The sequence below is a fragment of the Triticum aestivum genome, chromosome 5A, assembly GCF_018294505.1.
Source record: "Triticum aestivum cultivar Chinese Spring chromosome 5A, IWGSC CS RefSeq v2.1, whole genome shotgun sequence".
NCBI lineage: Eukaryota > Viridiplantae > Streptophyta > Magnoliopsida > Poales > Poaceae > Triticum > Triticum aestivum.
In genome coordinates, this window is record NC_057806.1 from 675,698,731 (window position 1) to 675,708,930 (window position 10,200).

General features: G+C 42.7%; 2 protein-coding genes across 3 annotated transcripts; one reads left to right on the forward strand and one right to left on the reverse strand.

Annotated features, from left to right (window-relative positions):
- Nucleotides 1–328: 328 nt before the first annotated feature.
- LOC123105909 (pre-mRNA-processing factor 19) lies at nucleotides 329–6,495 on the forward strand. Of its 2 annotated transcripts, XM_044528089.1 has the most exons (18): nucleotides 329–448; nucleotides 565–650; nucleotides 747–818; nucleotides 1,601–1,663; nucleotides 2,207–2,293; nucleotides 2,646–2,787; nucleotides 2,863–2,981; nucleotides 3,222–3,338; nucleotides 3,513–3,608; nucleotides 3,693–3,752; nucleotides 3,984–4,058; nucleotides 4,782–4,886; nucleotides 4,962–5,078; nucleotides 5,179–5,265; nucleotides 5,352–5,448; nucleotides 5,615–5,666; nucleotides 5,792–5,862; nucleotides 5,951–6,495. In XM_044528089.1, the coding sequence occupies exons 1-18, from the start codon at nucleotides 436–438 to the stop codon at nucleotides 6,085–6,087; spliced, it is 1,596 nt and encodes a 531-aa protein (XP_044384024.1). In that variant the 5' UTR covers nucleotides 329–435; the 3' UTR covers nucleotides 6,088–6,495. The 2 variants fall into 2 exon arrangements, with proteins under 2 accessions (XP_044384024.1, XP_044384023.1); XM_044528088.1 differs by having other exon boundaries at nucleotides 565–818; nucleotides 2,646–2,981.
- Nucleotides 6,496–6,502: 7 nt separating this feature from the next.
- Nucleotides 6,503–9,821, reverse strand: LOC123105907 (uncharacterized). Its single transcript, XM_044528086.1, has 4 exons — nucleotides 9,386–9,821; nucleotides 7,410–9,301; nucleotides 7,182–7,300; nucleotides 6,503–7,108 (listed from the first exon to the last, which is right to left on the reverse strand). The coding sequence occupies exons 2-4, from the start codon at nucleotides 9,283–9,285 to the stop codon at nucleotides 6,575–6,577; spliced, it is 2,529 nt and encodes an 842-aa protein (XP_044384021.1). The 5' UTR covers nucleotides 9,286–9,301; nucleotides 9,386–9,821; the 3' UTR covers nucleotides 6,503–6,574.
- Between the last annotated feature and the right edge of the window lie 379 nt (nucleotides 9,822–10,200).

Sequence of the window (10,200 nt, forward strand, 5' to 3'; positions counted from 1 at the left end):
GATCAAATTGCTACTTAAGATGTCGTATGCAAAGAAACTCCATTTCTTTTTTCATGTACACCATGCAACTACACAAGTTCTCCAAATATGGAAAATGCAAACCCAACTCCAACACAACTTATTTTTGGAGGGGGTACTCCAACACAACTGGATAGTGTTTTTTTTTTTGAGAAAAAACTGGATAGGCCGAACAATCTCATCATGTACGGGCCGAATGGGCCGAGCTGTTGGACCGTTCAAGATTTGCGGGTCAGCCCACCGTCGCAAAGTTTCCGGTCCTGAAAAAAAAAGAGTTTCCAGTGTGCGCCTCGAGCAAAGCCACCCCCTCCCTCCCCCAAACCCCCACCTCGTCGGTGCCACCCCCATTGCCGCCGCCGGAGAACCCGCCCTCTGGAGGTGCAGCCGCCCGCTGATACCATCGTCCTCTCCGCCGCCATGATTTGCGCAAGTAAGCTCTCGTCTCTCGTCCCATCCCTACCACCGAAACCTAGTTCCACGGCCCCTCTCCTATTTCCAGGCACTAACCCGCCGCTTCCTCCTGCTGCCGCGCCCTCTCCCCTCAAGTCTCCGGCGAGGTGCCGGAGGACCCGGTCCTGTCGACCAATTCGGGGCTGCTCTTCGAGCGGAGGCTCATCCGGCGCTACATCGAGGTCACCACCGTTTCCCCCGCTCTAGGTTTCGCGTCAGGCGCCCGTCCGTGCGCCTGGGCCTTTTTCCCTGATTTTGTTTTGGTTTTGGTTCCCCAGGACCACGGGAAGTGCCCGGTCACCAAGGAGGAGCTCGCCATGGACGACCTCGTGACGGTGAAGACCAACAAGGTGAGGCCTGCACACTGTGTCTCCTTCCCTCAATGCGGTTCCAGTGTTTATCTTGTTGTTCTGAAGAACTTGTTCAGACACTAGGGTTTGGTCATGAGCCTCGCTGATGCCTGCTAGTGCCACACTTTGTAGTCGCCTACTTTGGATTGGGTGTTTAGCAGTCCTTGACTACAAGGACAGGACACGATGTGGTAATTACATGGTACATCTTAGTATGTATGGGGTGACAGTCTCTTACTTGTGGAGGACATCATGTTCAGGATTCTCGGGTCGAAGGTTCTCGTAGTACGATCTTGCTACTTCAGAAAGATATCTGATAGGTTCTCAATCAGACTTACATAACGGAACAAGGACATTAATTAGGGTTTAGGATTTGCAGTGATTTTGTATTCTTTTGCATGGTTCAGTAACTGGGTAATAGCATTTGATCAGGCACCAGTATTTCCACACAATGTCGATTACCTACATAAAGGTTTTAGCCATGAGCGTGTACTGAAATTAAAACAGTAATCATGTATTAACCACCAGTTGATTGAAATATTGGTTTCTTAGATAGGGTCGATCTTTGTGATAATCTATTATATCCAAACCACAATTGATAAACCTGACTCCAAATGTATGCATGCACCATTACTTGTGGCGCTGAAACTTCTAGCTTAGAGAATGGCAAAACAAATTGACATCCTACTTGTTTTTTTAGGCTGACACTCATACCTTGTTAAAATAAACTAGTCTCATATGTTGTGTATACCTGTCAATTGAAGAACTCTCGTTTTTTGCAGATTCCTAAGCCTAGACCTCTGCAAGCTGCAAGTGTCCCTGGACTCCTTGGTATGTTTCAGAATGTAAGTGCCCGCTTCCTTCCGTTTACAGTTTATATATTTGATTTTGTAGTCATCGTAATTCTTAACCATGTTCTTTGTATTGGAGGCCATTGTTGTAACTTCGAAGAATCAAGTTAAGTTCTTTTGCCTAAAGACTGGATATGATTCACAATGTGCTTATGTTTAAATTCAAATAGGAAGAAATGAGTAGTAATTGAATACGAACACATTCAGCTCACAGAATTTCCCTTTTGCTCTTTGACATTTTAAGACGACTCATGATTTTGTTTTCCTTATGTAAGACTACTGAATTCACTTCCTTTTTTATGTGGGTATTTAGTGCCATGAAAAACCGTAATAATCTTGAGATATTCTAAACTGTACAAAAGCATTCTGCTTTTATTGTACTTCCAGCTTGTTGGTAATGGGTAATGCATTTGAGTCTTTGCATATTCCTGTAATATTCTTTTTATGGTGAAGCATTTGATCTTCTGTTGTTAAATAGTTTGGAATTCTTATCGAGCTGCAAGTGCAGATTTAGACTTCTTTCCTCTGATGTTGCAGGAGTGGGATGCTCTCATGCTGTCTAATTTTGCTTTGGAGCAGCAGCTACATACAGCAAGACAAGAGCTCAGTCATGCGTTATACCAGGTTTTCCAATCTTTCCAAATAGTGTCATGAATTATATACACTTTTTTTATTGTGTTCAACAATAAAGTATTCTTCCTTTAAAAGTGCAAGTGCCATTTGATATCAGGATCTTGATAAAACCTCGTAGTTGCCAGCTAGTTAAGTTTCTGACATTTCAGCCTTATGGATGTTTGTGAATGTGCTTAGAGGATTTCGGAGATTTATACAGCCATAGCTAGGACATCTTTGTGGATCACCTGGATAGGAGGTTCCTTAAATTATTTCTAGAAACGCTTTATTTTTTAGTCTTCTTTCATGAGCATGATCATCATGTACCCATTGGTTTTCACTAGCTTGTTTTGCCCATTTCCAGCATGATGCTGCTTGCCGTGTTATCGCCAGACTAAAGAAGGAAAGAGATGAGTCTAGGACACTTTTGGCTCAAGCTGAAAGGCAGATTCCTATTTCAGCTGCAGGACCTGCGCCTGTAGCTGCTGTTACAAATGGGAAAAGAGGTTTTCACCATTCTAACATGTCAAAACCTAACCTTTTTGTCTGTTCTGCTCTAATCCTCTTTCCTGGATACACAGCTTTGGAAGATGAAGTGGGTCCTGATGGGAAGAAGATACGTCCTGGTATTAATCCTGTCATCATCGATGAATTAACAGAATGCAATTCTGTGCTCTCAGCACAGCGCAAGAAACGGCAGGTGTGCTTCTCTTCTCCCTAACAATCAATTAAAGAAGGACCTAAAATTTGTTGTTTGTCAAACCTGTCCTGTTTTAGTTCATAGGAAACTTGATATGTCCCTCTCCAAACTTGTGTACTACATGCCTTACTAGATCAGATCATATAAAGATTATATGCCAAAAATAATTGTGGTTTTTACCCACTTGGTTTTTTGTCTTGTCTTGTTGAAATGGTACACTAATTTCTGTGTTTTTGTCAGGTACCTCCAAGTTTAGCACCAATTGATGCACTTGAAAGATATACTCAGATCTCCAGTCATCCACTTCACAAGACAAACAAACCAGGGATTTTATCTATTGATATTCATCATTCAAAGGTCAGATTATTATTATTTTTCCTTGTTGATAAGACTTTGATATTACAATTGTAGTTTGACTATGGTACATGCATTTCAAGTTCAGTTTTAAAAAGTGGCAATTTGTATGCTTGAATAGCGACACTGCAATGGTGGTTGTTTACTTACCTAATTGATTTCTATATTTATCACCAGGATATTATTGCTACTGGGGGTATCGATACAAACGCAGTTCTTTTCGATAGGCCATCGGGTCAAGTATTGTGCACTCTCACTGATCACTCAAAGAAGGTCCATTGCGGAACTCAAACTCACTGACTCTCTCCCCATCATTTTACATTTACATATGTTAATATAGCTTATTCCTATGCACAGATTACGAGTTTGAAATTTGTTCCCCGGGATGAGCTTTTGATAACGGGATCAGCAGATAAGGTACACCTACAGATACTGTATAGTAGTAAAGTAAATCATTAATGTGATATCAGCTATATCAGTATCAGTTCTAGAAAAACTTTTGCATTCACCAAGTTTCATTCTGGTGATTAGGGCTCCCTTACATAAATATGATTAAAGGATAATTTATTGACCAGTAATCTGATAATACCATAGTCATCACACCACTCATCATTATAGGCTTCACTCTTTTGTTTGTAAACTCTGCAGACTGTCCGTGTATGGCAAGGTAATGAAGATGGAAGCTATGGTTGCAGGCACACAATGAGAGATCATGGTGCAGAGGTTAGTTTGCATTGACATTTGTCTCTGGTGAATGCCTGCTTATTTGATGTTTGCAATCAACCTTTAGGGGTTTGAGAAGACTTATTCGTTGTTCACAATGAAATCATATGAATACTTAGCCTAATCAACAGTTAAGGAAGAGATCAAGAGTTGGACTGGGATTTGAGAACACTTCTTGGTTATTCATAATGAAATTATATGAATGCTTAGTCTACATAGCCAGTAGCCCAGTACATGAAGATTGGAAACGAATAATTAATTCAGTATCAATTCATATCATTGTATGTTAACTAACAGGTTGCTCACATCCATGGCAGTCAATCTGCTGCATGACTTACTGTTGCATAACAATACTGCCAGTTTTACTTGTTGGTTGAATTGAATGATGCAATATGTTAGAGAGCATCTCCAGTTTTTGTTTTTCTCAAGAACTATAATACGAGTATATATGTACATCAATTTCTGAGATCTAGAAAAACAATTAGTTCTCTGTTAGTTCTCAATGTTGAACCTTTTTTAAAACTGTGGAAATGGTTCGGCTACACTATTATTAGCTTGTTTCCTTTTCGTGCATGCAGCGACGCTAGCTAGCAGAGGATGTTCTTGCGTTAATTTCATGTGGGTCCTGTGCATTTTCTGTATTTTGTTATTTGAATAATCTCGCTGTTGATGCTGCTCGTTGTATTATCCTACGTTCTGATTTTTCTTTTGAAAATGTACCAGGTTGAAGCTGTCACGGTCCATGCTAGTCAGAAATACTTTGCAACTGCCTCCAGAGATAACACATGGTGCTTTTATGATATTTCAACAGGGTCTTGCCTCACACAGGTCTGGTACTCCGCATAAATTTCCAGAAGCATGTACATCTAGAGATCTACCATTTTGATAAGTGCTGTTATTCAGGTTGGCGAGGCTTCTGGACAAGATGCATACACGTCAGCAGCTTTCCACCCGGATGGTCTTATCCTTGGAACAGGCACGTCAGAAGGTGTTATCAAAATTTGGGATGTAAAATCTCAGGTAAGACAAGGCAAGAATACTATTCAGATTAAATTCAGGTTGACGTCCATGCCATCCTCTTCTAATGTCTCATCTCGTGATTGAAAATTTATATTTGCAGACAAGAGTTGCAAAGTTTGAAGGGGAGGTTGGGCATGTTGGAACAGTGACTGCTATGTCCTTCTCAGAAAATGGATATTTCCTAGCGGTATATTCTGTGGAAGTCCAGATCTTTGCACAATAACTCTGGATCACTTGCTGTTTCATACTGATACTTTCACCATCGCTTTACAGACCGCGGCCCTTGATGGTGTGAAGCTTTGGGATCTACGGAAGCTGAGAAATTTTAGGACCCTCTCTCCATACGATCCAGACACACCAACAAGTTCTGGTAAGGAGATCTCTATTTTTTTTCTAAAAGAAATGCGAAAGTACTGGGTTTCTACATAAATTGCAAGTAGATATTTGGAAGAAAACTGCTCAAACTAATGTGAAATAAGGCTTCCATACAACCAGAATCCGTATTTTCATGAATGACAAGACATTTTCTCTTGCAGTGGAGTTTGACTTTAGTGGGAGTTATATCGCTGTTGCTGGTTCTGATATAAGGTATGCTACCGACCGATCCAACTTAGCTGCATGGTATTGTTATACTGTAAGGAATGAAATGGCTCAGCTCACGATATGTTGTTAGCTTTGCGCTGAATATAACCTCTTGTGCATAATGGTTGCAGGGTTTACCAAGTAGCCAATGTGAAGACGGAATGGAATCTTGTCAAGACATTACCAGATTTATCCGGCACAGGTTCGACATAGTATTTATCTGCTCTTCTCCAATGTCGCGGGTTCCTTTGTCAAGGGCAAATTAACATGGCTGTGTCTGTCCTTTCCAGGGAAAGTGACATCGGTGAAGTTCGGGGCAGATGCCAAGTATGTGGCCGTAGGTTCCATGGACCACAACCTGCGCGTATTCGGGCTCCCTGGAGATGAACAGATGGAGGAGGCAAAATCAGAATCAGCGGTGCAATGAGTAGACGATGATACATGTTGTGATTTTGCTCAGGGTGCCACAACCATTTTGCCGTTGGTAGTAGTCGGTGTCGTCGAGGATACGCTTGAAAGAGGAATATGCATGTCCCTGAACTGAAGCAGCCCGGCGGTCCAAGTAGTTGATCAAACCTGTGGTGGGGCGAGCCACATGTTTTTGTAATATATAGGTAGAGTTACCGGATGTATGTATCAACGTTTTCGAGTCGACGAGTCGACGGGTTGCTCGGGGGGAGCGACTCTAGACTAGTCGTGACTAGTCTAGACTCACGGTCGATGAGTCGACATGGCGACGAGTCGACGTGAGTTAAGCAGTAGGTACTAGGTAGTAGGGCAGTAGGTACATTAAGTAAATGCAACCAGATTCAAATGCAAGGAAATAAGTTCAACACTTCAAGTCTTCAACACCAAAACATGAATGGCAAATTAAAATGCAAGGAAATAAGTCAACACTTCAAATCTTCAAGCAATCAAGCCTCAAGCTCCATGTCTTCAAGCTGAAAATCAGTGTCTTCATCATCTGGTGATTCAGCATCGTCTTCATCACTGCTCTCCATGTCTTTGTCATATTCTGCCGCTTCTAATTCAGCCCTCAACTCTTCATCATGCACAACCAGCCTTGTTCTTGCGTTGTTCCGAGTGTAGGTGATATAAGGGCCTATGGGTCGTGCAATAGGCTCACTAGGATCACCACGAGCTCTCCTAGGATAGTTGCGGCCTGCTAGAGAAGTTGATGCACCCATGGCTTCATCAACCTGAGACCAAAGTAGTGGTGTTTCACCGTCCATGACTTGAGCTTGATCTTCATGTACCATTTCAGCATTGATATCAACCCATTCATTATCCCATTCAAATTCTTCTAGGACAAGTGGACTCGATTTCTTTGCTTTAGAGCCTTGCTCACGCAGATTCTGAAACCTAGCTTCCATTTTCCGGTTGTACGATACATATGATAGCTTGTTCAATCTCTTGTACTCTAGACGGTTTCTCCCTTTGGTGTGGATCTGCAAGCACACAAATATGTGAGAAGCTGCTGCAATTAGCCTATCAAACCAGCCAGATGCTGCTGCTACTTACATGAGCAAATACACTCCAATTGCGCTCGCAGCCAGATGCTGAACAACATAGACTAATGATTCGCTTTGCAAGAGTTTGGAGGTCAAAAGCAAGGCCACCATAAGCATTCCACCAAAGAACTACAAAACCAAGAAGTCCCACATTAAAGAGAAGGCCACAATAACCAGCAATTAGTGGAGTAACTGAGCTGAACAAGAAGACACAAGCTGCCATAAAATTTATACTTACGAGGGCTTTTTTTGTCACGGTCTTTAATTGACAATGGCTTCGAGAAACATTCACTCCCCAGCTCATAGTCGTCAGCTTCCCTACTAATAGTTGCTTGCTGCTCATCATCAGGCACCATCTTCCATAGCACATCATTGAACATTGAACGGAGACGGGCAGCTTGTCTTCTGTTGGACTCCTTAATGGCAAAGAATTTATTTGGGTTCAAGAACAAAGCAGCCCCATGTAGCTTTTGTTCCATCTGTTTATCCCACCTCTTATCAACAATAGCTACCACTTGACCTAGGAGGTTTGGCTTATGTGCCAAAGCTTCCTTTATGTGTGTCTTTGCAAAATCCATGGCTGCCCACATTTCTGCCATAGCCGGAGTCTCATCACCATCAGCGATCCTCAAAGCTCTAAGAAGTGGTTGTGAAGCTCTCATGCAATGCTCCACCGATTGCCAAAATGACACGGAGATCACAGTTGCTTCAGCCGCCTTCCCTCCTTCGCTGTCCTTTAATCTGTTTGCATACCATTGTGGGCTAACAAAGAGAGTTTTCAAGGTTTGCCTTTGCTTCCACATGCTTGCCAAAGTAAGGAATGACGTAGCAAAACGAGTTGCTCCAGGCCTCACAATTTCTTGCTTACCATTCAAGCTTCTCATTAAATCAAGAACCTTTCCATGGGCATAAATAAATCTGGTTGTTCTCTTTGCTTTAGCAATGCAACGGCTGAACTCTTTGATCTTCCCAATGTCCTCTAGCATAAGATCCAAGCAGTGGGCAGCACAAGGTGTCCAATACATTGTAGGATACTTTTCCATTAGAAGTCTACCGGCTGCCTTGTAGTTAGACCCATTATCGCTAACTACTTGGACTACCAATTCAGGGCCAATTGCATCAATTTGTTCGCTCAACAGCTTTGCCACCAGATTTGCATCAACTGTTTCAGAAGAAACATTGGCTGTCCCTAAGAAGAAGGTACCTTCTGGACTATTGACAAGGAAGTTGATCAAGTGCCGCCCGGTCATGTCCGTCCAGCCATCTGACATGAGTGAGCAACCATATTCTTTCCATGCAACTTCATGCTTCCCTTTCAAGTTGTCGGTCTTGATCTTTGCCTTCTCAAGCAATGGTTCCCTCACTTGATGATAAGTAGGAGATATATAATCAGAGCCATACTGCCCTATAGACTCCAATAGAATCTCCCAACTCCTTGAATTAACAATATTGAGTGGAAGGCAATTCTCATACAAAAAGTCAGCTACATGACCATCTACTTCATCTTTTTGCTCCTTTGTCTTCTTGCTGTAATCCTTCATGGTCTTTTGAGTGCCCTTTAACATATGTCTCTCAGCAACCACCTCTTCCGGTGTCTTCCGAATCTGATCTGCAATGGACTTTCCTTGCTTCTTTGCCACCGTCGTTGCCAAATGAGTAGTCCCCTCTGATTTCCTTTTGGTGGAGGCGTTGGAGTTGGAGTTGGAAGCTCTTGAACTTGCTGCACACTTCTCTTGTTCAGCACCTTCTTCACCACCTTCTTCACCACCTTCATCTCCATCAAGATTTTTGAAACTGAATGAGTGAGTCCTCAAGTACTCGTGCATCTCCTTTCGAATTTCAGGGGTTGTTTTGGTGCACATACTCACAATTGTAAACCCCCCAGCAAGGTGTTTCTTCATCCTACAAGGTCCAGAGGTAATTTTCTTGCCGCACAAATTACATTGCAGCAACAATCTCTTGTTAAGATCTGGCCAGAATGCATATTTCCATGCTGGATCCTTGCTCTTTGTTGGCCTCCTCTTAGGATCTTTGAATGGGTCATAGTGCTCATCAGCTTCTTCTGCAGCTTGAGCTGATCGAACAACTTGGGATATCTCAAGCTGGGAGGACATGGTGCTTGCTGTGAATCTATGATAGAAGGAAAGATAACTCCACTTAGTTGTTTTTCTCACCAAATCAAGCCCTAAGCTAACTAGCAGAAACAATACTTACCAGGGGAGGAGTGGAGGAGCACAAGAGCAGCAGCATTAACCAGCATTAACCAGGGGAGTAGAGGAGCACAACAACAGCAGCATCAACCAGGGGAGGAGTGGAGGAGCACAATAGCAGCAGCAACCAAAGGAGGAAGGGGAGGAGCACAGGGGAGGAGTGAAGGCAGCCGCCAGGGAAAGGGTTAGGTCAGGGTGACGGGGGATGGATCGATCTATATATTTCCAGTGCTGGGATGGGCTGATGGGCCAAAAAACTGTTGGGGGCCCAAAATAACTGAGTCGTTCGACTCACTTCTGGCGACTAGTCGTGACTAGTCGAGACTAGTCGCTCGAGTCGCTCGACTCATGCGAGGAGTCGAGTCGCCAGCCCGAGGCGCTCCTGCTCTTGCGACTCGTCGACTAGTCGACGACTAGTCGCGACTAGTCGCTCGACTCGAAAACAGAGGTATGTATGAACTTGAACTGTACAAGGCGGCGGTGACTTCACTGAGCAAAGTCTCATCGTGACTTTACCTAGGTGAGGGCCATTGGATCAAGATCTAATGGACAAGATTGGTCTAAATTTTATGCTCAAAATTCAAACTCTTTAGAAAAAATTGAAAAAAATTCATTTAAGTCATATATGTTCCATTGGATATTCTGGGAAATTTTCGTTCCATTTGGATAAATGGTTTAGCAGCTAATTGTGTTTTGAGCTTGAAATATAAAACCCTATTTAATCATAGACCGTTTATCCAAATGAAACAAAAATTTCACAGAAAATGGAATGGAACATGTATGACTTACCTGAATTTTTTCAATTTTTTCTGGGCAGTT

Bases quoted from the DNA above. Each gene is read 5' to 3' on its own strand.
- LOC123105909 (XM_044528088.1), top strand. The intron at 4,887-4,961 runs GTCTGGTACTCC...GCTGTTATTCAG, and splicing joins CAGGGTCTTGCCTCACACAG to GTTGGCGAGGCTTCTGGACA. The intron at 5,449-5,614 runs GTAAGGAGATCT...TTTCTCTTGCAG, and splicing joins AGACACACCAACAAGTTCTG to TGGAGTTTGACTTTAGTGGG.
- LOC123105907 (XM_044528086.1), bottom strand. From the start codon at position 9,285: ATGTCCTCCCAGCTTGAGATATCCCAAGTTGTTCGATCAGCTCAAGCT. The intron at 7,301-7,409 runs GTAAGTATAAAT...TTGGTTTTGTAG, and splicing joins CCGTGACAAAAAAAGCCCTC to TTCTTTGGTGGAATGCTTAT. The intron at 7,109-7,181 runs GTAAGTAGCAGC...GTGTGCTTGCAG, and splicing joins ATTGGAGTGTATTTGCTCAT to ATCCACACCAAAGGGAGAAA.